Genomic DNA, 25,115 nt, shown 5'->3' on the forward strand with positions numbered 1-25,115 from the left:
TCTCTGTATTATGTTAACCCATCTTTCCATGCATTTTCTCTGCTATAAATTACCTTTCTCATTGATTTCTTGTGAGAATCAAGTGGCATAATGCATATTATTGAGGACCCAGCAAGTCCACAATAAATGCTAGTTGGCACTGTTTTTATTATTATTAAAGAGCTCAAGTGGAAAAGTAGCCTTTATATCTGTGGGTGAAATTGGTATATTCAAACTTACATTTCTTTTCATCTGTTGAGCTTGGCAAGAATGAGGTTCCTGACTTGTTAGAGTCATCACATTTCTTTGTCCTGTGTTTGCAGCCCCTACTCCCCAGCGGCGTGTCCTAAGAGCGACTCAGAGCTGGAGGTGAAACCCACGGGGAGCCTGCTCAGATCCGAGTCCCACATGGAGTGGACGTGGGGAGGGTTCCCGGAGTCCACCAAGGTAGAGGGTTCGCCGGCCTGCGGAGTTGAGGACGAGGTCACAGGAATATAAGTGGTGGTGGTGCCCTCGTGTGGTCGCATAAGCGAAGCCGGGTTAACATCTCTGATAACGTTTGTGCTATATTTATAGCGGAAGGAATCCAGCATTATTTTGTGTGTTCCTATTTCATAAATAATGTTGATTATTAACATTTTAATCAGGAAAATTTTTTAAGTTCCGAAAGGAAACTAAAATTTCCACTGAAATTTTAAAATAGGAAATTGATTACGAAAGCTTTTTTGCCAGCTCAGGGTGAAAGAAGAAAGAATTGGAAAGATGTATTTCCTGAGAGGAGAAAAAAAAAATGTTTACACCCTTTAGTTTTTTTTTTTAAATACACATTTTGCTTATTTATGTAATTGCATTGAGATTTGACTGCCCACAGTAACAAACTGCCCACAATGTTTGTTACGTTGTTAACAAACACCTTTGACAGTAGTTTAATTTCTAAACAATTCACCTGTTTCAGGTCAGCAAAAGAGAGAGATCTAGGACAGCTATGATTACTCCATCAGAAAATACCCATTTTCGGGTAATTCCCAGCGAGGACGACCTCCTAAGTGAAGTTGAGAAGGATGCTTCTATGGGGGAGACGGTCTTTACCATCGTGAAGCCCAAGCCCCGGGCCCCAGGGAAGCAGAGGAGTGGAGCAGCCTTGGCATCAGGGCCTCGGGAGCCCCCCGAGGGGTCAGATGCCCACCACCCTCCTCCCCCGTCCTTTGCCGAGCTACCCTCAGAAGCTAAACCAGCCGCTAAAGTCGACTCACCCTCAAAGAAAAGAGGTAATTGGTGGTTTGATTTGTCCTCGGCTGCCCTAAATCTAGGTGGTAAATTTCTCCAGGGTTTCAGGTAATACTCTGGGGCTGCCATTGTGTCTGTGCTCCTGACTGGGACCTGCCACACTCGGGGGGTCAGGCTCCCCTGGAGGCACCTCTGACCTCCTCCCTCTCCCGGCCGTGGCTGCTCAGGCCCCTGAGAGGCATTTATTGAAAAACTTATGAAAGCATTAAAATCAGTTAATGACTAAAGTTAACCCCTTTAATGACTAGGTTTGTCAATAACGTGAAGTAGAATCCTAAACAGTTACGTTTAACAGAAAAAATTAGACTAGAGAAATGCTTACACCTGAAACATCTGGTTAGTTGAGGCCAAACTAAGTACTTTTGTTGCAGTAATATGGGCCCTAAATAAATGCACACCAGTTACTAGTGTGTGTTCTCCTCTTTTGATTATTGATTGGAATCCTCTAACAGTTAGAAGACAGGGTGCAGCTCCTGGCTCAGCAGCTCTCACTTTTGGAAAGTAGTTGACATCCATCAGAACATTCTTACTGTTGAAAAAAAGTTATCCATTGATACTGGATACCGTATATCTGAACGCTGGCTTCGGGCCTATTTTTAGGGAAGTAAAACCTTCCCTAAAAATACTCAGTTGTCACATAGAGCCAAGTACCTACTTCACTTTTCAAAAAATGCCAGCACCATAAGTTAGATGATCACAAACTGACTTAATGGCCACTACAGGTATGGACCTTCAAGGTCACTCAGAAACAGTTTATTTAAAATAAAAGAGTATGACTGTCAGGGGTGTTTGTGGCCACATGTGCTCACCCGGCTGGTGAGGAGCTCGGTACCTGCTTCTTCCTAGCTCAGTCCATCTTCTCAAACCACGAACCACGTGTGCTACTCTTAAGAACTGCTAAGGGGGCATCCCATGTTCCGGTTTTAGTCCAGGGAATAATGACCCCTGTTCTCGGCACTCAAGGCAGGAACTGACTGGAGATAGAACACCGAGTGGTGGTTTCCACCGTGGATTTGGCCTCATTCTTTTTTCCCCCCAACTTTTTATTATAAAAAGTTTAATCCACATTTGCTTTGTCTCTCCACTCACACACATACAGTTTTTTATTTTAAGCCATTTGAAAACAAGTTGCAGGCATGATGACATTTCACACTCAAGACACACCTTCTAAGGATAAAACATCCTCTGCATAACCACGGTTCCACTGTCATCTTGAGTGCATATTCATGTTCCCCAAATGTACCTAGAATAGCTTTTTAACTGTTTGGTTTTTTTTCCCCCCGAACCAAGATCTCATCAAGGTTTTACATGTTGCCTTTGGTTTTTGTGTTTAATCTTTTTTGATTACAACAGCTCGTGTGCTTGTGCGCACACGAGTGCACACGTGCACACACCCGCCACTACCACTCTTTCCCCCTCTGCACCGATGATAACTTTTGACCTTTTGAAGAGCCCAGGCTATTGTCTTGTGTACTTACTTTCTCACAGTCTGGATGTATCTGATTGTATTTTCAAGGTGACATTCCCGTATTTCCTTAAACTGGAACTTTAGTCTTCTAACATTAAAAAAAAAAAAAAAAAAAAAAAATTGGTCTTGTGTACTTACTTTCTCACAGTCTGGATGTATCTGATTGTATTTTCAAGGTGACATTCCCGTATTTCCTTAAACTGGAACTTTAGTCTTCTAACATTAAAAAAAAAAAAAAATAAAAATAAGTGAAACCAAGTTTACTAATGTATTCTATCTAAAGCAGTAAATTCAAACTATTACAGTTTTAACAAGTAATTAATGTAGAAGTTATGGAGATATTTTACATTTTTTATAGTAAGCCTTGGCAAGCTGGTATGTGTTTTTCTTTTTTTTTTTTTTTTGCGGTACGCGGGCCTCTAACTGCTGTGGCCTCTCCCATTGCGGAGTACCGGCTCCGGACGCACAGGCCCAGCGGCCATGGCTCACGGGCCCAGCCGCTCTGTGGCATGTGGGATCCTCCCAGACCGGGGCACGAACCCGTGTCCCCTGCGTCGGCAAGCGGGCTCCCAACCACGGTACCACCAGAGAAGCTCTCATGTTTTTGTTTTTGTTTTTTAACATCATTGTTCTTTGGATATATATAAACTAAAACCAGAATGACCAAAATAAAAATAGTAGCGCCATCAAATGTTGGTGAGGAAGCAGAGGCATTGGATCATAATTCCGGGAAAATATACCACACAAGTGAAAATTATGTTCACACAAAAACCTGTACAGTAATTTTAATAGCAGATTTATACTTAATAGTCTCAAACTAGAAACAACCCAGATGTCCTTTGAATGGTGAATGGTTAAGCAACCTGTAATAAGTACTTCATACCATGAAATACTAAGGGAAAAAAAGGAACAAACTAGTGATAATACACAAGAACTTGGATGAATCTGAGGAAATTATGATGAGTAAAGAAAGCAAGCAAGCCACATGCTTGAAGTTACCAAGTTAGAGAAAGGAAGAACAGATTAGCGGCCGCCGGGGGTTAGCAGTGGGGTGGGGGAGGGAACAAGAGAGAAGTGGGTAGAGCTGTAAACGGTCGCAGCAGGATCTGTGTGGTGACAGTATTTTATATTGACTGTGATGGTAGACGCATGAAGTGCACGTGTTGAAATAGCATAGAACTAAAGAAACACGCACATACTTCTCACGTTTTACAGACCTCACTCAGATTAGGTCAGGTCACGTGCACAGCAGCCACGTGTGGCAGTGATGAGTGGGCAGCACAGCTCTAGAGGCGTGATTGGATTTGGGTTAAATATTCTTTATTTATTATTATTGTTTTTTTTGCGGTATGTGGGCCTCTCACTGTTGTGGCCTCTCCCGTTGCGGAGCACAGGCTCCGGACACACAGGCTCGGTGGCCACGGCTCACAGGCGTAGCCTCTCCGCGGCATGTGGGATCTTCCCGGACCGGGGCACGAACACGCGTCCCCTGCATCGGCAGGCGGACTCTCAACCACTGCGCCACCAGGGAAGCCCTCTTTATTTTTTGAATTGAAGATGCTCCCTACTGCATCTCATCATATCCCACTATGAGATGCTAACCGTGATCCTGTGTTGAAGGCGTTGACTGCCAGTTTTGCCCATGGTGAGGGAGGGGTCCTGCCCTCCACAGGCACCGAGCGAGCACCCTGTTCCCCGCAAGCCTACCCTCATGGCTTTAGAATGATGGCCTCTTTCTCGATGCTGGTGGTCATGTCAGGTTCTGGTTCGGTCTCCTTTGTTTGTGCTGTAAATGTAATAAGCGTTAACCTTCAAGTGTAAACGATTTAGGGCCCAGGATTATTCACGTGAGAGCAGGTGAAAGAATGCGTGACTCAGCGTGTGTTCATTGGGCGGCTGTCAGGAGTGTGACCCTGACGCCCTCTTCCATTTGCATAGATGATGAGAACCCACACAGGGAAAGAGGTTAGTTGACACCTTTAAAAATACAACGCAAGGGCTTCCCTGGTGGCGCAGTGGTTGAGTCTGCCTGCCGATGCAGGGGACACGGGTTCGTGCCCCGGTCCGGGAAGATCCCACGTGCCGCGGAGCGGCTGGGCCCGTGAGCCTTGGCCGCTGAGCCTGTGCGTCCGGAGCCTGTGCTCCGCAACGGGAGAGGCCACAACAGTGAGAGGCCCGCGTACCACACACAAAAAAAAACAACAAAAAACGCAATTCCAATCACGGTCTGTTTTATTACTTGCAAACCTTTGTTTTCTTGCAGAGTTGTAAATGAAGAATAACCAAGTTCTCATCTCCAATTTTTTTTTTTTTTTTTAAACAAAAACAGGTGTCCACAAGAGAAGCCAACACCAGGGACCTGATGATATTTACCTGGATGACCTAAAGGCGCTAGAACCTGAGGTTGCAGCTCTCTATTTCCCCAAAAGGTAGTGGATTTTATATTGAAGAGTGGGCAGCTCTGAAATATTCTCGATGTTTCTAGAGCAAAGCATTCTGTCTGAGAAAAAGGAGCAAGGGGATGGTATCCTTTAGCTAAGTTGAATGATTGCTTCAAATTTTGGAAAATTCAGAAATTGTGCATGTGTTGTTTTGACGATAGTGATTTGAAATTAATAATTTACCTATTTATGAAAAAATTTTCAATACAGTAAGAAGGTAAGGTGCACTAGTGAAGCCTACATAAGGGCCTAACAGTGGACGTGACTTCAGTTTAGCACCTCCTGTTCATTAGCATTTGTTTCCTTTAGTATGTGTTTTAAAGGTAAAATATCTTTATTCAGAGATGCTGTACAAAGGAGGCCTCCACTCTTCAGTGAATCTCCGCTTGCAGTCCTGGGTCTGGTGGGGCCCCTTCCAGGGCCTGTGCACCCCTGGAGCTCAGCTCTCAGCACCCCCTGGCACCCCCTCCCGCTTCTCCTCCATGACTCTCACCTTGGAAATAACACTGAGATGTCAGCAGCGATAGACTTGCGCTGTTTTCCCAAGGTCACATCCATTCTTGGGGAAATTCCATGATAATACTCTATTTATGATTATAAAAAACAATTTTACTTTTCTTGTGAGAAGTATGGCTTCAATATACTAAGCCATAGTCACGCATAATTAAACACTTTTAGGTAAATTATTGAAAAGCATGTCTTAAGTTTTTATTTAAAATAGAAAGATGGGATTGAAAAGAAGATACTTACGTTTTTACAGATATTTTTGGAATATCCTTAAAACTCCTTCCTAGCTTTCTGCCCTACATTTGTCTCCAAGTATCCACTTCTTTTGAAGTAATAGCTGGGTTTTTAAGGTGAGAGAACTGAAAACTGGTCCTTTTTTTTTTTCCCAATAAGAAAGTTAAAATGTAAGCTGTCTTAAAATTATCTCTTTGTTTCCAATCTCCCAGTCCTTAATCATTTATTTACACTGGGATTCCTAAGACAGATTTCTTAGTTTCCCTTTTACAAAACGGAGAAGCGTGACTACTGCAGTGGGGCCTCCTTGTGCTGTTATAACTTCACCATCTGGGACCATTGCCATTCACCAAGCAGGCCTCTTACCTCAGAAGCTGGTCGTTTCTTGAGACATTCATAAACATTTAGAGACAGTGAGATTATTGAAATGCTCGTAAGCATTTGTTTTATCTTCGTGACCATTGCCGTCTTGACTGAATAGCCAGTGTTTGTAATTAGAGCTCAACTTTAACCTAAATCACATCAGTCTCATGGGTTTGGCGGCCTGTTGAGTCAGGTGGGTCCTCTATGTATTTAAGTGGTGGCGTCGGTGAGGGTCACACCAGCTGCTTTGACTGATAAAACTCAAGACCTTGGTGGCTTGACCACAGCAGTTTATTTCTTGCTCACATGATGCTGTTCTAGTGCTGGTGTTTGGTGGGAGGCCTTGCACACAGGGGCTCAGGAACGCAAGCTCCTTCCATCCTGAGACTCCACCATGCCCTCCGGGGCCTCAGTGGGGAAAGGAGAGGATCACACGGGGCAGTTTATTCAGGGGGCCCAGCTTGGGAAGGACACAGCACACGCCTTCTGTCCACATGGACAGCTCAGTCATCTGATAAAGTGGCCACACGTGACTGCAGGGGGACCTAGCCGTGTGCCTAGGAGGTTGAAGACAAGGGTGTTTGTGTTTTACCCCAGGGGTCGGCCTGCACTGGGACCCCAGCATAACAGCAGGTTTTGCTGCTTTAGGTGGCTTTGGCTTTTTCAGCATTTCCAGTGAGGAGCACATTCTGTTGATCCGATTGATCTCAATATTGTGATATGTGTGTACATTGCTCTTAGGAGAGAGAATTCCCAAAAACCTAAAGTTTTCTTCAAAGGCTCAAATACAAAACATGATCGTGTTCGAAACTGCTTTCTATTTATGACATATCTGTACTCTGCTGCCACCTACTGTTCAAATTTCAAATTTTTTCCTAAAGATCATATAACTTCACTGGATAGCATACATTCATATACTGGCTTTTTTAAAAAAAAAAAAAGTAAAAGAATTTGAAAATTCTAGAACAGTATTTCAATGTGACATTGAAATAGAGCAGTAAACATTCATGACTAAGAGACTTATGGCACCATTTCCTTGTTTTTTTTTCTCTCAAACTTATGCTCCATTACAGAAAGTTTCCTTTAGGGTCAGCTTCTAAAACCTAGCTTCTGTGCCTTATTTAGAAAAGTGAAAATATTGAATATCCTCGACTTTGGTTCTGGCGCTCACTAGTGTAAGAACAGCTTATTTCTAGTTTCTCAGTACATTTCTTTCTTGAGGTGTGTCTAGGCTCCTGAGAATTTTCACTTGGTTAATTTCTTCTATTTTGTGAAGTAACAGATGATTTAGAAAAGGCTTGTTTTTAAAAATAATACAGCCTTGGACTACAGCATTTTCTACAGGATGTATATAGCACTGCAGCCTTTTCTAGGAAGTTAAGATCAAAAGGTTTTCAGACATCAGGTTTTTCTTAATTACTCTGTCATTTTCATCATACAGATGTAAATAAATGCTTATAACTCTTTTACCCCTTTAAGTCAGAACGGCCATCTTTGAAAAGTTTGCATTATTGTGAATGACGGTAGTGATGTTTGTGATGTGTTCACTGTATTCAGTTAATTCCTCAGCAGTGCTATTAGGTTATTTTAGTGTCATCTATGATAGGATTCTCAACACTCCCTAAGGAAAGCTGCGGCCGATGGCAGGTCAGCCTGCTCCTATTGAAAGCGCCCAGGGAGCCCTGTGGTTGGAAAGCTGGGAACGTGGGCAGTTGTGTGAAGGCCCATGCTTTTCTCCCGCAGCGAGTCGGAGCCCGGATCCAGGCAGTGGCCCGAGTCCGACACGCTCTCTGGCTCCCAGTCCCCACAGTCTGTGGGCAGCGCGGCCGCCGACAGCGGCACCGAGTGCCTCTCGGACTCTGCCATGGACTTGCCCGACGTCACCCTGTCCCTCTGCGGGGGCCTCAGTGAAAATGGAGAGATTTCTAAAGGTAGGCCAGCAGCCACGCCTGCCCCGCTTAGAAAGCAGCCTCGAGCCGTTGTGGGAATCCAGCTCGCGGGGTCTTGTGCAGGTAACCGGGGTCCCCCTTTGCTGTCGGACTCTTGGCCCTTCACTTAGGCACCTCGTGTTGGGGTGACGCCACAGGTAAGTGGGTGTGAGAGGACACGTGTCTGGGGCCGAGGTCTCGGGCGGCCCGCTTGCTGGGTGGCCGGGGTCATCGCAGCTCTGGCCACCTTCTCTTCTGTAAGGTTGTTGGAAGAATAGTTGTGGGACTGGGGCCTGGCTGCCCTGAGCCTGGGACAGGAGAGGAGGGCCTGGGGCTGCCAAAATTGTCTTCTGAGTAGATGGATGTTTCTGGCTAAAGGTAGAAGGGATTACTTTCTCTCTCATCTTGAGAGTTGGCGCAGGAGAGTAAAGGTGCTCAAGACAAGATAAGGGAGCTGCTTAGCGGGGCCGGTTCAGATGACTGCTGTGGCTTGAGCAGCCATGTGTACGTCTGTCCCAAGTTATTTGGCCTTTCTGGTTTTCCCTCCTTTTGTAAACTGAACTCTTCTTAATGTTTTCTCAGTTTGGCCAGTGGCCCTTGATTGACTTTCCTCTAAGGAAAGATTTTCTTTTTTACAACTAACATCATCCTTCATCTTCTGCATGTGGTAGGCCAGGCACCCTGAGTCTCACGTCTGTGCTTCCCTGAATCTTCTTTTTCTTAGCGTCACAGGGTGATCACTGTGCCTCTTTTCCACCTCTTAATTCTATTTGTTTGTTTAACTTTTTGCTAGAAATTAAGAGCGTGTTATTATGGCCAGTGGTTCCTTCTAGGGACAAAGTTAAATAGATCACATTTTAATTATAATCCTCCTAAGCCTTCACTTTAAAAAATATAGGCGGAGGAGGGGATATACAATTTATGTAAACTATAAAATTTATACTTAAAAAGAATATTGTTCACTTAAGTAGAGTTTGTCAGTGGGGGAGGCAGAAATGGCAAGTAAAAGTAATAAATATACAGATTGCCAGGAGGAACAACCCCAGGGAGAATTGTCTCTGTTGGCCTGCATTAGAGCGCAGGGTTGCGATCAGCATACAGAAATTCATGCACAGTTCTCGTTTATTCTGCACGAGCTTGAGATTTATTTCTTGACGAGACCCTACGCCAAATTCTGGTGTGTGTTTGGTTTTTTTCCTCCAAGCCTTGTAAAATGTTTTGATTGTTTTTTCTAACATAGCTTGTACTTGCGCACTTAACGCTGTAAGACCCCCACGAGTATTCCCTAGTTATGCAGTCTCTCCTGCTTATAAGAATGAAGCTCACAGTTTTCACTGGTTATGGAGTGGAGTGTGTGCACGTCTGTGCCTTCGTATCTTCCTCCCTCTCGCCACATCTGTAATCTATTTTCCTAGGAGTCTTGGTTTATCCCTTTCTCCCATTTTTCTTTGTTTGGTTGGTTGATTTTTGGTTTTGTTTTTTCCCATCTGCGGGAGGAGTGGTAGCAGAGGGGGAGTAGAAAAGAAGTGTTCTTTCTTGTCCTGGGAAAAAACACCTCAAGTGTCTGACATTTGCTTTTGATGCATATAGAAAAGTTAGTTGTTGGGTTTTTTGTTTGTTTGTTTTAAAGGACTTTTAAAATCTTATAGTCCCTTCAATGTAGGGAGTATTGTGATAATCTCATATGGGTATTTATTTATGTAATCTCTAACCAAATGGATAATTATTGTTTTACACTGCAGAGAAATTTATGGAGCATATCATTACTTACCATGAATTTGCAGAAAACCCTGGACTTATAGACAATCCCAACCTTGTAATACGGATATATAACCGGTAAATACTCTTGCTTTTGTAATTATTAAATACTCTTGCAGGTTTTTTTCCCCAAGTGCTGTTTTTAACCATTACAGTCTTTCTCGCTATAAAATATGACATTTCATATAAACGAGCTAATGGGCAGTGAGTGACTTTGAAGTGAAGGTAAAGCCTCAGCTTTATTTTCAAATGAGGCGTTGAAATGCTACTCTGTTTTATATTGGGTGGGCCCAAAAGTGCCTTCGGTTTTTTAAGTAAAATTAAAGGCACATTTTTCATTTTCACCAAGAACTTTATTGAACAACGTATTCACCCTCTTGTTCCACTACCTTCTGCCATTTTTCAGGCAACTTCGTAATTCCATCTTCCCAAAACTTTTAATCTTTTTTGAGCAAAGAACTGTTCCAGGTGCCTTTTACAGTCTTCCAGGGAATTGAAATTTTCTTCCATTAAGAGAATTTTGTAAAGACCTAAATAAATGGAAATCCGAAGGTGCAATGTCTGGTGAATATGGCAGATGAATCAGAACTTCCCAGCCAAGGTGTAACAGTTTTTGCCGGTCATCAAAGAAACATGCGGTCTTGGGTTATCCTGATGGAAGATTACGCGTTTTCTGTTGACTAATTCTGGTTGCTTTTTGTCAAGTGCCGCTTTCAGTGGTCTAATTGGGAGAGGTACTTGTTGGAATTAATCATTTGGTTTTCCGGAAGGAGTTCATAATAGAGGACTCCCTTCCAACCCCACTACATACACATCACCTTCTTTGGATGAAGACTGGCCTTTGGTGTGGTTGGCGGTGGTTCATTTCGCTTGCCCCACGCTCTCTTCCGTTCCACATTGTTGTACATATCCACTTTTCATCGCCCATCACAATTTGCTTTAAAAACAGAACGTTTTCATTACATTTCAGTAGAGAATCACATGCAGAAATATGGTCAAGAAGGTTTTTTTCCCTTAACTTATGTGGAACCCAAACATCAAAGCGATTCACATAACCAGGCTGGTGCAAATGATTTTCATACTCATATTTTGAGTATGTCAGCTATCTCCCATGTGGTATAACGTTGATTGTTCTCAATTACGGTTTTGGTTTGATCGCTGTCAACTTCAGCTGGTCTACCCTGACTGTGGAGCATCATCCAGTGAAAATCTCCAGCACGAAACTTCACAAACCACTTTTGAAACCTTCAGTCAGTCACAGCACCTTCTCCATCCATACACTGCACAAATCTTTTTGTGCATTTCAGTTGCATTTTTACCTTTTCTTGAAATCAGTTCCACATTATTGTACAGTATCCACTTTTCATCGCCCACCACAATTTGTTTTAAAAGTGGAACGTTTTCATTACGTTTAAATAGAGAATCGCATGTGGAAATATGGTCAAGAAGGTTTTTTTCCCTTAACTTATGTGGAACCCAAACATCAAAGCGATTCACATAACCAGGCTGGTGCAAATGATTTTCATACTCATATTTTGAGTATGTCAGCTATCTCCCATGTGGTATAACGTTGATTGTTCTCAATTACGGTTTTGGTTTGATCGCTGTCAACTTCAGCTGGTCTACCCTGACTGTGGAGCATCATCCAGTGAAAATCTCCAGCACGAAACTTCACAAACCACTTTTGAAACCTTCAGTCAGTCACAGCACCTTCTCCATCCATACACTGCACAAATCTTTTTGTGCATTTCAGTTGCATTTTTACCTTTTCTTGAAATCATAAAGCATAATTTGCTGAAAATGTTGCTTTTTTCTTCCATCTTCAGTGTTAAAATGGCTACACAAAAATTCACCAGTTTTGATATCTTTCTTTCTTTCTTTCTTTTAAATTTATTTATTTATTTTTGGTTGCATTGGCTGTTCGTTGCTGCGCGCGGGCTTTCTCTAGTTGTGGCGAGTGGGGGCTACTCTTCATTGTGGTTTGTGGGCTTCTCATTGTGGTGGCTTCTCTTGTTGCAGAGAACGGGCTCTAGGTGCATGGGCTTCAGTAGTTGTGGCGCGCGGGCTCAGTAGTTGTGGCGCATGGACTTAGTTGCTCTGCAGCATGTGGGATCTTCCCGGACCAGGGATTGAACCCGTGTCCCCTGCATTGGCAGGCGCGTGCTTAACCACTGCGCCACCAGGGAAGCCCCATAAGTCTTTTTTTAAATGTATGCTGATGTGACACCTGTCACAATACAATCTAACAAAATTGTTTCAAATGGAGTTGAAGACAACTGAGTGCTACTAGAGCCATCCTACGGAAAAAAACGAGCAAACCTTTTGGCCCACCCAGTACATTATGCTGCTTCTCTGCTCAGAGAAGTTTGGCTTGAAGCAAAGATTACTTATGTGGCAAGCAACTGAGCTGATCATCTTTTCATTGAAGAGAATAAGGCATTTTATGTGGTATTTCTCCCTCCCGCCCTCTCCTCTCTTGTGTGACGGTCTTGCACGGTTTTACTCTCACAGTTACTACAACTGGGCATTGGCGGCTCCCATGATCCTCAGCCTGCAGGTCTTCCAGAAGAGCTTACCTAAGGTGAGATCCTCCGCTGTTTGTTGCCCCCTCAGAGGTATCTACAGCATGTAGTGCTTTGAAAAATCCGGATGTGCATATTTCTAAACTGGGTACTGTGCAGTGTTATTTAATATTCTAAAATTAGTATCACTCAAATTATCTCATACCCCAGAGTGTAGGAAATTAGCTGGGCTGCCATATCTTTGCCATTTTTACTAGATATTTATACCGGTTTTTGATGGTATATGAAGGTAGAGAGATTTTACTAATTGTTAAATATAGAATAAATGAAAACATTTCCTCCCATTAATATGGAAAGAAGCAGCAAGAAGAGGGTGATGTGTGGCCACCAGAAGCGTGGCATTGGTGTGATTCATTCAGCTTGTGGTTAAAAAGTCTGTTATGTAGAACATGAAGCTTTGCTTTGAATCTGTCCACCAAGACGACATCATCAGCCTAGCTGGTCCTCATAACTCATGAGAACCACATTTCCCAAGGGTAGAGAAATGAGAGCAGGCTGCCTGCCAGCCCCTAAGAGGGCTGCTCCTATGTAGCCAGACCACCCAATCTCATTCCACAGAACTGCTACAAAAGAGGACACTGTCCATCTTTCAGAGGAGTCTGGGAGGTGTGGAAAGCGTTGCTCACCATCCTATACGTTAATGGTTGAAAGGAGTCGAGTGCCTTGTGACTGACAGATGGCTACACTCACCTGTGTTGATTGTTTTCAGGCCACAGTTGAGTCCTGGGTCAAAGATAAGATGCCAAAGAAATCTGGTCGCTGGTGGTTTTGGCGTAAGAGAGAGAGCATAACCAAACAGGTAACTGAGCTGGAGGTAATCCTTTACATGGGCTGAAAAGAAGTGAATCTCTGCTTTATTCAAAAAAAACCTTTTTGCCCAGCACAAGTCAAGTTGGACCACATAATGCTCTTTTAATATTAGTAGTCACCACGTTTGAACAGTTTCGTGTGCAGGTCTGATGCTAGGTGCTTCACATGCATTACCTCTCACCTTTACTACAGCCCAACAGTATAGGTGTTTGGATTCCTGTTTTACAGGTGAGGAAACTGGAGCACGAGGAGGTGATGTAGCTTGACCGAGGGCACATAACTGGTGAGGGCTGGAGCTGGGGTGTGACCTTAAGTCTACTCCCCGAGCTTATGCCATTTCCACTGCGCTGCGTCACTGGATGGAAGCCAGAGCTTGCCACCTTCCCCCACTGGAGGGAGGGGCATCAGTCCCCTCTGTTCTGCAGGTCCAGCATCCCTGCCGTGGACCTAGTTGTATTACACTGTGTGACTGAGCTGGTGCTCTCAGCAATTCCTGCCCCTGACTTTGTGGTGGCAGCTTTTTGCACGAACAGCATATGACTTCTGTCTCAAGTTTCTGTCCTTTTGGCTCAAACTAGAGGAAGTTTGTTTCTTAAGTGTTTTTAAGTTGCGGATTCAGAAAGCAGTTTTGCTCGTTCCTGGAGAGAGCTACTGATGAATTTTTGCTTGTCCATAGCGGGAGAACTGCACGTTGTCATTGTTATCTTGCCGTTCCAGCTGCCAGAGGCCAAGGAAGGGAAGTCGGAGGTGCCGCCGCCCATGGACCAGCCGTCGAGCGCGAAGGAGACGGCCAGTGGCAGGTGGGGGCCCCCGGTCTCTCCAGGCTCCCCCACCTCGGCCATTGCATTCAAGCTGATGTTGGCCGTTTTGTTTAATTCTTAGTCAGAAATGTCTTTGTCCTGAGGACGCGCATGACTGTCAGTGGCTTCCTTCTGCTGCTCAGTTAGCAGATGGTAACTTCCGCTTTGCTTTAAAAAATATCATCAGCTTCGGGACTTCCCCGGCGGTCCAGTGTTAGGACTCAGCACTCTCACTGCTGGGGCCGTGGACTCGGATGCCCTGAAATGCAGGCCTTTGGGAAGCAGATCTTGTGGAATTGTGAGATGTGCTGTCCCTGGTTCCCTGCTCCCTGGCTGTCGGGCACAGCAGGGGAGACGTAACAGGATCTGAGTTGGGTGTGGGTCCCTTTCATTTCTTGGAAGGAGTAGAGCCGCCTTGGACATGTGGATTGGCTGCCCCGAGGGGAGGTGCCACGACATACCCCATTCTTGTTTCTGCCACCCTGTTTCTTCCTCCATCAGGTTCTTTTCTCTTCCCGTTCTCTAAACACTTGGGTTTATCTATCTTCTTGTTCTTTACCCTCTTCTTTTGAAAGGACTGTATAAAATCTTGTTAGTTTCTTAAATCACTAAGAAAGATGCTAAAGATTTGTATCCTTAGAAACATACATATCTTTTTCAACAAGAATCACCGGACCTAGTAGCATTCACTGGTTGTAGCAGAAAATGGCCAGTCACAGTGGGCGAGTAACCGCCGGTCAGTTGTAGAGGGAGGAGGAATACGCAGGTGTGGACCCTGGGTCTGGGGAACGGCTCCTCTTAGAATGGATTTGGGATCCCTTTCTCTTCTTGATCCTAAATGAAAAGCTGTCGTCTGTAAAACGTCCTGCTGCCTCTTCAGTAACGGGGTTGTGTTGAACAGGCCGGCTGAGGAAGACTCATCAAGTGACGAGGGGTCCCAGGAGCTGGAAGAATCCATCCAAGTGGACCCCATCCCTATGGAGCCGCTGAGCCACAGCAGCACCACCTCCTATAAGAAGTCTCTTCGTCTGTCCTCAGACCAGATCGTGAGTTGCATGTGGTCTGGGTGGATCCAAGTCACATGAGCTCAGTAACTGTTTTAACTTGACGGGTCTCCTCTCCTGTCCACCTGGCCCAAGCCTTACACACGCGGCACAGTGTGTGGTCGTGGAGATGCTCACCTACATCCGGGAGAGCAGTGTCCCTCACACCGGGACCACCTGAGGACATACAGCACACTTCCTCCTCCTCCACCCCCGGGCCTCCCACCTCCGTGTCTGGGAGTGAACCAGGGCATCTGTGTTCTCAGTCTGGGAGTGAACCAGGGCATCTGTGTTCTCAGCCTGTTTCCAGGATGAATCTTATACATCTGACCCGGCACTGGGCCACACACTGTCTTTTAGGAGCCACAACCATAGGGAAATGACATTTTCTTACTTAGATGCAGTTTCCCCCTTCCTGTTTATTTCCCATTCCCTGACTTCCACCCATTTTCAATATGAAGTTGTCCTGCTGTGCTCCAGGGCAGTCCCGGGTACAGAGGAAAAGGTTGGCGGGGGGTGGGGCGGGTTGCGATCAGAAAAGTGCCTGGCACCTAACACATGGTTCAGGCAGTGGCTCGTGTGAGCCACGGGCGCAGCCCTGAGCCATCCTTCCTGAGCTGGGTTCCCAAAACGCTGCTGCTGGTTTGGGGAATGTTCAGATTCTGTTCCAAAACTGTGTTTTCCGCTGATTTTCTTTGTTTTTTTTTTTTTTTTTTTTTTAACAGTTACTATGTCTTGTGTATTTCCGTCCATTCTTTCTGTGTTCACACACATTTATATATTTAAGAGGCTGGGATCCTTTTTCACATAACATTGTGTCAATAAGCAATTTCTCGGACCACGTATTCCTGGAAAGTATGACTTAATTGTTGCATGTAATTCCATCAAAGTGATGTGCCATTAATTTTCAAAATCTCTGATTTTGTTTATTCTTACACTTTTTATAAAAGGCAAAACTGAAGCTCCAAGACGGCCCAAATGACGTCGTGTTTAGCATTACAACCCAGTATCAAGGCACCTGCCGCTGTGCGGGGACCATTTACCTGTGGGACTGGAACGACAAGGTCATCATTTCTGACATCGACGGGACAATAACCAAGTAAGCAGGAGCCTTGGGGTGACAGGGAAGGGCGCCCAGCTCAGTGTGTGGTGGACAGGGGGTGAGTCCCTCACCTGGGCAACGAGCCACCATCAGGAGTGTTTTTTGTTTGTGTTTTTTTTTTTGCGGTACGCGGGCCTCTCAACTGCTGTGGCCTCTCCCGTTGCGGAGCACAGTCTCCAGACGCGCAGGCTCAGCGGCCATGGCTCACGGGCCCAGCTGCTCCGCAGCATGCGGCCATGGCTCACGGGCCCAGCTGCTCCGCGGCATGTGGGATCTTCCCGGACCGGGGCACGAACCCGTGTCCCCTGCATCGGCAGGCGGACTCTCAACCACTGCACCACCAGGGAAGCCCAGGAGAGTTTTTAAACTATACACACTGAGACGTCCTGAGCGCGGTCCCCACAGTCATCTTAATGGAGGGAGGAAATAGGTGGGACCTTACAGACGTAACGTCAAAAATAACTCTTGGGGAATTCCCTGGAGGCCCAGTGGTTACGAGTGCGGTGGCCCAGGTTCGGTCCCTGGTGGGGGAGCTGAGATCCCACAAGCCATGCAGAGCAGCCAAAAATAATAATAATAATAATGATAACTTCGGGGAGGATTTAGTTATTTGGTCTCCAAATTCTGGTATGAGGGGGAAGAAGAAGCTTAGGGAGGAGAAAAACAGGATGTGTGGTGGTCAATTCCCTCATGTCTGATTGCTCTTCTGGAAGCTCCTGGTGGGGTCCTTGTCTCCTGTGCACAGGCCAAGGAAACCGCCTTTGTTGATTGTCCCTCCACCCCCCCCCCCATCCGGCAGCTGCTGGCAGCTGGTATTTAACTAAATAGGTAAACACTTGGCTTTATATGCTTGATTCCTGATACCTTTTTCTGTTTCTGCCCTCTTAGGTCTGATGCTTTAGGACAGATCCTTCCACAGCTGGGTAAAGACTGGACTCATCAGGGTATCGCAAAGCTCTACCATTCCATCAATGAGTAGGTATCCCGACCCATGTGTCTGGTGAGCTAGAATTTTGCTTGAACTATAGAAAAAGAGTGTCCATCATCAGCCAGTCCACAGAAATCTTGTTCATGATCCAGCTATTCCCACTCTCCTTTCCCACCCCTTCCTAGAGCCTCATGCAGGGGAAAGTGTGAGCCACCATCTGTGGGACAGGAGCTCTGTGCCTGGCATGGTATGCGTTGTTACGCATGTTAACCTTGTCATCTTGTTTTCACAGGGCTGTGGGTTGTAGGCACTGCCTGTGTCTATAATCATAGCTGTACTTGGGGGTTTTAGCTGTAATTTAACAAGAGAGCCAATTTTCAGTTTTGGTTTTTTGAGTATTTTTAATTGTATTTCTTTAAGTAGGTAATACATGCATGCATGGGGTAATCAATTTACCATGGGGTCCTCTCTGTCAGAGTACTTTTTTTGTGAGAAAATAGTGCTGTGGCCTTTGTGGGATCCCAATACCTATGAGTTAAGTTGATCTGCAGAATTAGTGTCTTAAGCACAAGTTGAAAATGTCATAATATGAAAATTATGAGTATGTCAGTTACCCAGGTAAAGTTATGCTTCTTGTTTTATAGAATGATTTGCATTCTGGAAATTGCCTATATAAGTAAAATCCTTTGTATCTTTCATCTATAGCAGATTGTTTAAAGATAACCTCAAATTTTTGTCTGTTTTGTAATTTGGCTTCCATGGACCAGATGCTGAAGCTATATCATTACTTGTAAATTTAGCGTAATCCCTAGTTGCATGTACCTCCATTTTCCCCCCATGGTGTTTTTGATGGAATGGTGAGATCTTTATAATCCTAACAATTTTTCTATTAAATTTAAGAATTTGATTTTCATAGTAAATGAGAGGAACTTTATTTGGACCTTTAAAAAGAAAAACGCATTTTTCCCCCTTTAGCCAAAGCACACGGGCTAAACAGGACACGTTCTCTTTCAGGAATGGCTACAAGTTCCTATACTGCTCTGCCCGCGCCATTGGCATGGCCGACATGACCCGCGGCTACCTGCACTGGGTCAACGACAAGGGCACGATCCTGCCCCGCGGCCCCCTGATGCTGTCCCCCAGCAGCCTGTTCTCCGCCTTCCACAGGTGCCTCTGTGTGCGTATGCGTGCGTGTGCGTGCACCTGCGCGCACACGGGGGCCTGACGAGACTGGATCTGTTGCAGAGCTTCTGCATCTCAGTTCTGTATTGTTCTGACTCACACATAGCTCACCTGGTCTGTGTCAGACACGGTTGAGAAGTCAGGTTGGCAAAGAAGGAGAAAGGTACTGCTTATGAAGGATTTAAAAAATTGGGTGGTTGTGAGCACTATAAAATCTTTTTAGGACCACATACCAAGGAAAACTACCATTTTGGATTTGGTGATTATATTTGTATTTTCTTCTAGGGAAGTAATAGAAAAGAAACCAGAGAAGTTCAAAATTGAGTGTCTAAATGATATCAAGAATCTCTTTGCCCCGTCTAAGCAGCCCTTCTATGCGGCCTTTGGAAACCGTCCAAATGTAAGTGTGTCTTCTGGGCTACACATTCGGATGTGGTGTGTGAAACTCAGAGGAGTGTACTTTTAGGGTATAGCCCTGTGTTAATTCTCAGACCAGTTGTATAGGCACAATGAATGTCTATTCTGCTGAGTAGGCTTTCACTTTATCTGTTGTAAATTTTCTCCAGCGGTTGGGAAGGGCCTGTCGGTGGAGATGTGCCCCAGAATGTAGGTGTGTGACAAAGGGCATGCCCTCTGTCTCTGTGGCTTCAATTCCATTTCCTCATGCAGTTCCAACTCATGTTCTGAGTGATTCTAAGCCGAGTCTTGGATTCGCCCCAGAACCAGGTCTCGAGGGCCCCCCTTGGTTACCACTTCCCCTCTCCTGCTCCGGGGCCCCTGGCGTCTCCATGGCACCCAAGTTTTCTGGCTTTCCAAGCGCCCTCTGCGGTGGCTTCTCTCTTTAGTTTGTGTTTGTCTAAAGCTCGGCTCCAGTGGCAAAGCTGCGCCGCGCCAGGTCCACGTGATTTCCATACACGGTCTCCTGTCGAGGCGATTTTCTGGCTCACAGGAACCGCAGGACCATCTCCTCATTTCTTCTCTCTGTAATCACCCTGCCCCATCTTTTCTGCTGCAGGATGTCTACGCTTACACACAAGTTGGAGTTCCAGACTGCAGGATCTTCACCGTGAACCCCAAGGGTGAGCTGATACAAGAAAGGACCAAAGGAAACAAGTCATCGTAAGTGCGTTCCCACTTCTCGGCCTGGAGCCCTGCAGCCAGGGGCCAAGAATCAGAACTGCACGTGCCTTTGGAGGCTTTCCCCTCTGCCGGGGTATCTTCTCCTCTGCTGTAGCTGTTGGGGGGGTTGCTGAGGGGCCTAGACTTTGAAGAGGGCGGCGGTGCCCTGAGAAGGAGGCCTGTCTGGGATCCTTGCCATCTGCGGAATCCGAGTGACTGGCTGCACAACCGACAGTCTGTGCGCTCAGGTCAACTGACGACTAACAGTTGCTGTGTTTCCTTCCTGCTGCCTTCCGCCAGGTACCACAGGCTGAGCGAGCTGGTGGAGCACGTGTTCCCGCTTCTGAGCAAGGAGCAGAGCTCTGCCTTTCCGTGCCCGGAGTTCAGCTCCTTCTGCCACTGGCGAGACCCGCTCCCTCAGGTGGACCTGGACGACCTGGCCTGAGGCGCGCCTCCAGCCGACGCCCCGTCACCCGCCTCGCAGCAGGGGCAGGTGACCGGCCCTTCCGCTGGACAGAGGACGTGGGGTCCCCTCCCGGCCTCGGGTGTGGGACAAGACGTGCCGACAGCCGGGCACCAGCAGGGACGGGAAAGCTGCTGGGGCTGGAACCGCCTCCCCCCTTCCCCCTCCCGGGCCCCGAGGGGCTGCTGCTCGGCGCCACGGAGGGGAGCTCGGGCCTGAGGCCGGAGGCCTGGGCTCCTGTTGCTGGCCGGTCCTCCCACACGCTCTGTGTTGTGTGCTGGGTGCTCCTTTAATTGCTTGATTTAAAAAGAAGAAAAAAGAAGCTAAGAGTGGACCAAAACGTTGCACGAAGTAAAGTGTTCTAATTTCCACTGGGCAGTTGAGAGTGTTTCTCTCTAAAAAGGAGGGCTTTCTTCAGGGGATCAGGGTCCAGTTGGTGATGTTGGTCCAAATCGCCTGTGCACATTTCTTCTGTGGGCTCCTCCCTCCCTGCTCCACGGAAACAGGACGCTTGCTCGGGCCCCCAGGGTGACAAACGTGGGCTTCGGGGGAACATAAGGTCCTTCTGTCGTTGCCTTCTCACCTGTGACTATTCCACGGTGGGGACCTGAACTGAGGTGTCGTGTCTCGGACCGGCAGGAAGGAGCAGGTCTTGCAGGATGTATGTGATGCCCGTAAGAGACGTCCTAGCAGCAGGAGTTGGTAAAACAGCAAGGAACAGCTCTGTTCTCAGGGAGGCCTTGGAAATGCAGATGGGCACTTGTGACGGGTCCTGGGATGGGTCCTTTCTCCGTCCCCCTGCCTGCAGCCCAGTGTCCCAGCCTGGTTGTGACGAGCTCTTGTCGGACCTGAGCAGGTCGCCCCAGGGAAGGGGGGGGGGGTTCTGTCCACAAGCCTCTGCAGAGCTGTGAGCACGAGCCTGCAGAGGTGAGGCTGGGTGTGGATGGTCCCCTTGGTGTTAAAATCGAGAGAACTGTTAGCCAGGAGCTCTCCTGGGACCAGCAGGGCCCACACACAGCCCTTCGTTGGGTTGAGAGAGCAGCGGGCAGGTTCCAGAGCAGAGGGCGGGCGCCCGATGGGAACACTGCAGAGCAGTGCAGGCACGGCCCCCGGCCCCCACGGTTTCCTTTCCCACCTGTGCTTTCCCTGTGCTGGTCTGGCAGGGGGCACTCCTTGTAGTTTGCTCCACCGAAATAATAACTGATCTAGAGCTGGAGAAGTGGGGGCGGTTATTTTCCAGATTGGAGAGTTGAAAGTCCCTGACTCAGTTGAGCCGTGTTTCCCAGTGCTGTTGGGTGCAGGGATGATGGCACGGTCCCCAGAACGCAGCTCTCAATGGCAGAGGCTGGCGGAGCCACACACGCTTCCTCCGGTGCAAACTGTCCCACCGTAAATAGCTCAAGGACTCATCATGTAAAGAATTTATTTATGTACAGTAGGTCAGGGAAAGTAGGTTGTGTTTGTATGAAGTTCTGCCCAGTTAGTGAAATCAATTCCTCGTATGGTGGCCCTGCAGTTACTTCATCTCATAGATGCCATCAGCCTGTTGCCCCACGTTTGCTTTAGGCAGTTACCCTGAGCTTCGTAGGGCTTTGCTATGTGCGGTACGGAAATCTTGATAACACACCTTCTGTTGTCCTTTGTTGGCTGTCCTTTAAAGAGCTTCTGACTAGACACTTCCTTTTTCTCGATAAGCTCTTCTCTCTGGACACGGGCATCTTAGAGGGTCGAACCTGGGAACCCAGGTCTTCCGGCCCTGCACTGAGGGTGGCTGACCCCTCTGCCCGGGGGCCATCAGCACTAGACTTTGTCATTTTGTCACCGCAGGTTGATCCAGTGGGTACATATGCTAATTAACCTGAGTCTTTTTCCTTATTTAAAGGAGTCCCTCTTGCTGAAAGTAGATGATTACTATTACTATAGTGTTAAGAAAGTATTAAGTTTGTGCTGATCCATTGCCATTTGGTACAAATGACATTTGTTCTTTCTGTGAAAGATGCCCTCGAGTGTGTTTGTACACAGACCCTTCTGATGGGAGCTAATGAAGGAGCAGCAGCCTCTCGCTGCTTTTGGGGACGGGTGACATGATGGCGGTGGCGGGGGGGCCGAGGTGGACTGGGCTCTTCTAATCACTCTCTCCGCTGCTCCACTGGTGAAATGGCCGTGGCCCCTTTCCCTCTTTCCAGTCCAACCTGACTTGAATATCTATCTGCCTTGGTGTCTGCGTGCTGAAGCTTGTATGGTTGTAGTGTTGACATCTGTATCTCTGCAGGGCTTACGAAGTGCACGCGTGGGCCCAGAGCATGCAGACTTGGCCCACGTGTCAGTATCGTGTTTGCTGTGCTTTAAAACATCTGCATAGTTTTCAACTGGAAAAAGAAAAAACTTACTAGTGTGATGTCATGAAATGAAAGCTGTTGACAATCTAGGAACAAGAGCCAGCTAACCAGCCGGAAAGTACTCGTGCCTTTGGCTGCACATGGCCCTTCTGGAGTGTGTCCTTGAAGCTGCAGGCAAGACCTGAAGAAATGGGCAGAGAGTAAACTCTCAAGTTTTGCAAGTTGGTGAAAACAGACTCTCCCAGGGAATTTTATCATCTTTTCAAGTATCATCATAGTTACTCTGGGAAGCCTTGTTTTCCTCTGTTTTGGAGAATGCTGGGTTTAATGAAACTGGTTAAAGACTGAGTTTTTGTTTAAAGTAAGTGCTCTTTCCAGGTGAAAACAACTTTTTTGGTTTGTTTTAAAGGTAAGAAAGGGAAGGGAAAACTTTACTCTTTTAATTTAATCATTACATTCAGTCTGTGATGACATATTTGATTATTAGGCACAGCAGTGCCACTAACAAGTTTTTTAAGTTGTCAGAAATTAATTGTAAACATCAGTTCAGTACTTAGTTTATGGCGAAGACAACTGTCTTAAGATAAATGGCTCATATTTTGGTGCAGTGTTTGATGTTCAAAACAAAACGTTACAACAATAAACAAACGTAAACTGAATGCATCTGACTGTCTCCTTCAGAGGACATTAAATCCTCTTCTCTAAACTCTTGCCAGAAATGGATAATTTCCATAAATTAGCATTTTGATCTTTGCTGACACTTGAATCTGTGTATAGAAAGGACTTCTTTTTTGGTGCTTGTTTTTATAAAACCTGACTCCAGAGTGAGGCTACACCCACAGGAACTAACCTCTGTTGCTTTGTAGGTTCTGCCAGGCAGTGATCCATTCATACATATGTGATTTCTAGGGGAGTCTCCCTGGCACCCTCCAGGCTGCTTCCCCCGCCCCTCAGCCCTTCAGGGGTCCCCTGAGCGCCTTGCATTAAACCCTTCCTTCCTAAGCAGTGAATACTGCTTAGCCTTCCTGATGTTTTCATCAGCTGTTAGGAGAGTCAAAGTGATCTTGGATCAAAAACCACATCCCCCATGTTATGTTATTTGAGCATCTTTATCCCCCAGACAGCTAAGCACATACTGAGCCTTACGGCCGCTGGAGAGTGCGCCTCCGCCTCCACGTGGGGAAGCTGCCGCTTTCTGCTTGTTGGCCATGCGAAGCAACAGAGTGGGCTGGGCGAGAGGTGGTGCGGGGGGGAGGAGGGAGCCGAGGCTCTGTGGGGTGTGCTCCGCGAGAGAGGGAAGAGCTCAGACAGGGAGGTTCCCGATCAGGAACTGGCTGCCAGCGCTTTGGCAGGAGCGCCGAGAGCCCGTCTCCACCGTGGCCCGCCGCGCCGCCGGACTCTGCGCTGTCCTTCCCCGTTGATGGGATGGGACAAGGACAGCGCGCGCGGGTGTTCAGGAAGTGGGTGTGGATGCATGTAAAGCCACGTTTCACATGTCTCTGATCACAAATCCGTCTTTCGAACTGCAAATTGTGAGAAATAAGATGATAGGGTCACTGAGAAAGGTTAATGCACTAACACGGGAATGACGTCAAACGAAGTTTGCACTGATTTGCGGTCTTCACCGCTGGTCGTCTTTCGTTGTTTTTCACCATTTCAGCGTGAGGCCATTTGCTGATGTTAGATGTGGGGGCAGAACGTCCCGGTCCTGTCTCTGCTTCTCTCGCGGGGGCGCCCTGACCTTCTCAGCAACCCCTTGTTTCAGAAGTCGTAACCTTGTGCCTGATCAGAGTCCAGGGGCCTGGTCTGGTCCACACGTCTCACTCCCAGGCTCAGCGCTGGGCCGCTGACGTCTTGAGGAGCTGCTCCGAGCCTCCCAGCCTGAGCTCAGCCCAGCTTGCTTCTCTCTGTGCAAGAGGACAGCCTTTCCCTCCTACAGACGCTGACTCCTGTGAACCACGGTCCAGCTTTCACCCCATTGAAGTCAACGCAGGACCTGCTGCAGTCGTGGATAGAGAGCGGAACTTCTCCGTTGTCAATAAATGAGTCAGGATGCACCGGCAGATGGGGTGTTTAACTTGCTGCTCTAAGCACCGTCTGTGGAGTGGAGGAAAGTAATTCTCTACCTTCTGTCTGCTCCCTGCCCTTCTGGCTATTGAGCATTTGTCCCCTTTGGCACCAGGTAAGGTCTTTAAAGGGGGTGTGAGGTGGAGAGGGCAGAAGCATGTGCTCACTGGGTTTTCCTGAAAATGCTCCACTGCAGTGGGGTTTTTTCCCAAGAGTTCATTTCTAGGAAGCCACTGCTAGCCAATTCCCCAGCTGTAGAAATGGGGCAAGCGTGCTGGCCCACCCCCATGCCCCGGACAGAGAGGCCCCGCCTTCCGTTCTTGGCCCCTTCGCCCTAGCTGGTGGAGGGGGTGAGGGAGAAGGCTGGCCTCTCTGTCCACTGGCTGCCCTGGGCTCTCATTTGCAAGCAGTCCTGGAAAAAGCATTCTTACAGGATACGAGTACCTTGGTGGCTTGATGTCGGCCAAGCAAACTGGTTTCTATTGTCCACATCTTTTCCCTGGGGCTCTGGGGGACTTTCCTCCCCACAGTGGCACTTGGTTGGCCAACAGGTTTTACCAACCTGATTAGCAAAGACCACGCGGAGCTAAGGGTTTGGTGTGGCTGCCGGTAGAGGAGTGAGGGGCCTGGGCTTCCCGGGAACAGAGCGTGCTCTCCACGGGAGGAGTCCTGCTTTCCTCAGATGACCTCGGTGTTCAGTGTGGTCGGTTTTGTG

At 47.0% G+C, this 25,115-nt stretch overlaps 1 protein-coding gene across 12 annotated transcripts in view; it reads left to right on the forward strand.

Annotated features, from left to right (window-relative positions):
* The window catches only part of LPIN2 (lipin 2), a 114,174-nt gene extending 91,330 nt beyond the window's left edge, over positions 1 to 22,844 (forward strand). For 10 of the 12 annotated variants that reach the window (XM_028480182.2, XM_028480187.2, XM_028480189.2 and 7 more), the window contains 15 exons: positions 303 to 426; positions 935 to 1,247; positions 5,064 to 5,163; positions 8,023 to 8,210; positions 9,950 to 10,043; positions 12,477 to 12,546; positions 13,257 to 13,346; positions 14,075 to 14,157; positions 15,059 to 15,203; positions 16,151 to 16,299; positions 17,191 to 17,277; positions 18,245 to 18,397; positions 18,698 to 18,812; positions 19,428 to 19,531; positions 19,832 to 22,844. In XM_028480182.2, the coding sequence (XP_028335983.1) occupies positions 303 to 426; positions 935 to 1,247; positions 5,064 to 5,163; positions 8,023 to 8,210; positions 9,950 to 10,043; positions 12,477 to 12,546; positions 13,257 to 13,346; positions 14,075 to 14,157; positions 15,059 to 15,203; positions 16,151 to 16,299; positions 17,191 to 17,277; positions 18,245 to 18,397; positions 18,698 to 18,812; positions 19,428 to 19,531; positions 19,832 to 19,976 (1,960 nt within the window). In that variant the 3' untranslated portion in view covers positions 19,977 to 22,844. Of the gene's footprint in view, positions 1 to 302; positions 427 to 934; positions 1,248 to 5,063; positions 5,164 to 8,022; positions 8,211 to 9,949; positions 10,044 to 12,476; positions 12,547 to 13,256; positions 13,347 to 14,074; positions 14,158 to 15,058; positions 15,204 to 16,150; positions 16,300 to 17,190; positions 17,278 to 18,244; positions 18,576 to 18,697; positions 18,813 to 19,427; positions 19,532 to 19,831 lie in introns of those variants that run through there. The other 2 variants (XR_003677186.2, XR_003677185.2) reach the window with 2 other exon arrangements.
* The last annotated feature ends 2,271 nt before the right edge of the window (positions 22,845 to 25,115 follow it).

Source organism: Physeter macrocephalus, chromosome 19 (genome assembly GCF_002837175.3).
Source record: "Physeter macrocephalus isolate SW-GA chromosome 19, ASM283717v5, whole genome shotgun sequence".
Lineage (NCBI taxonomy): Eukaryota > Metazoa > Chordata > Mammalia > Artiodactyla > Physeteridae > Physeter > Physeter macrocephalus.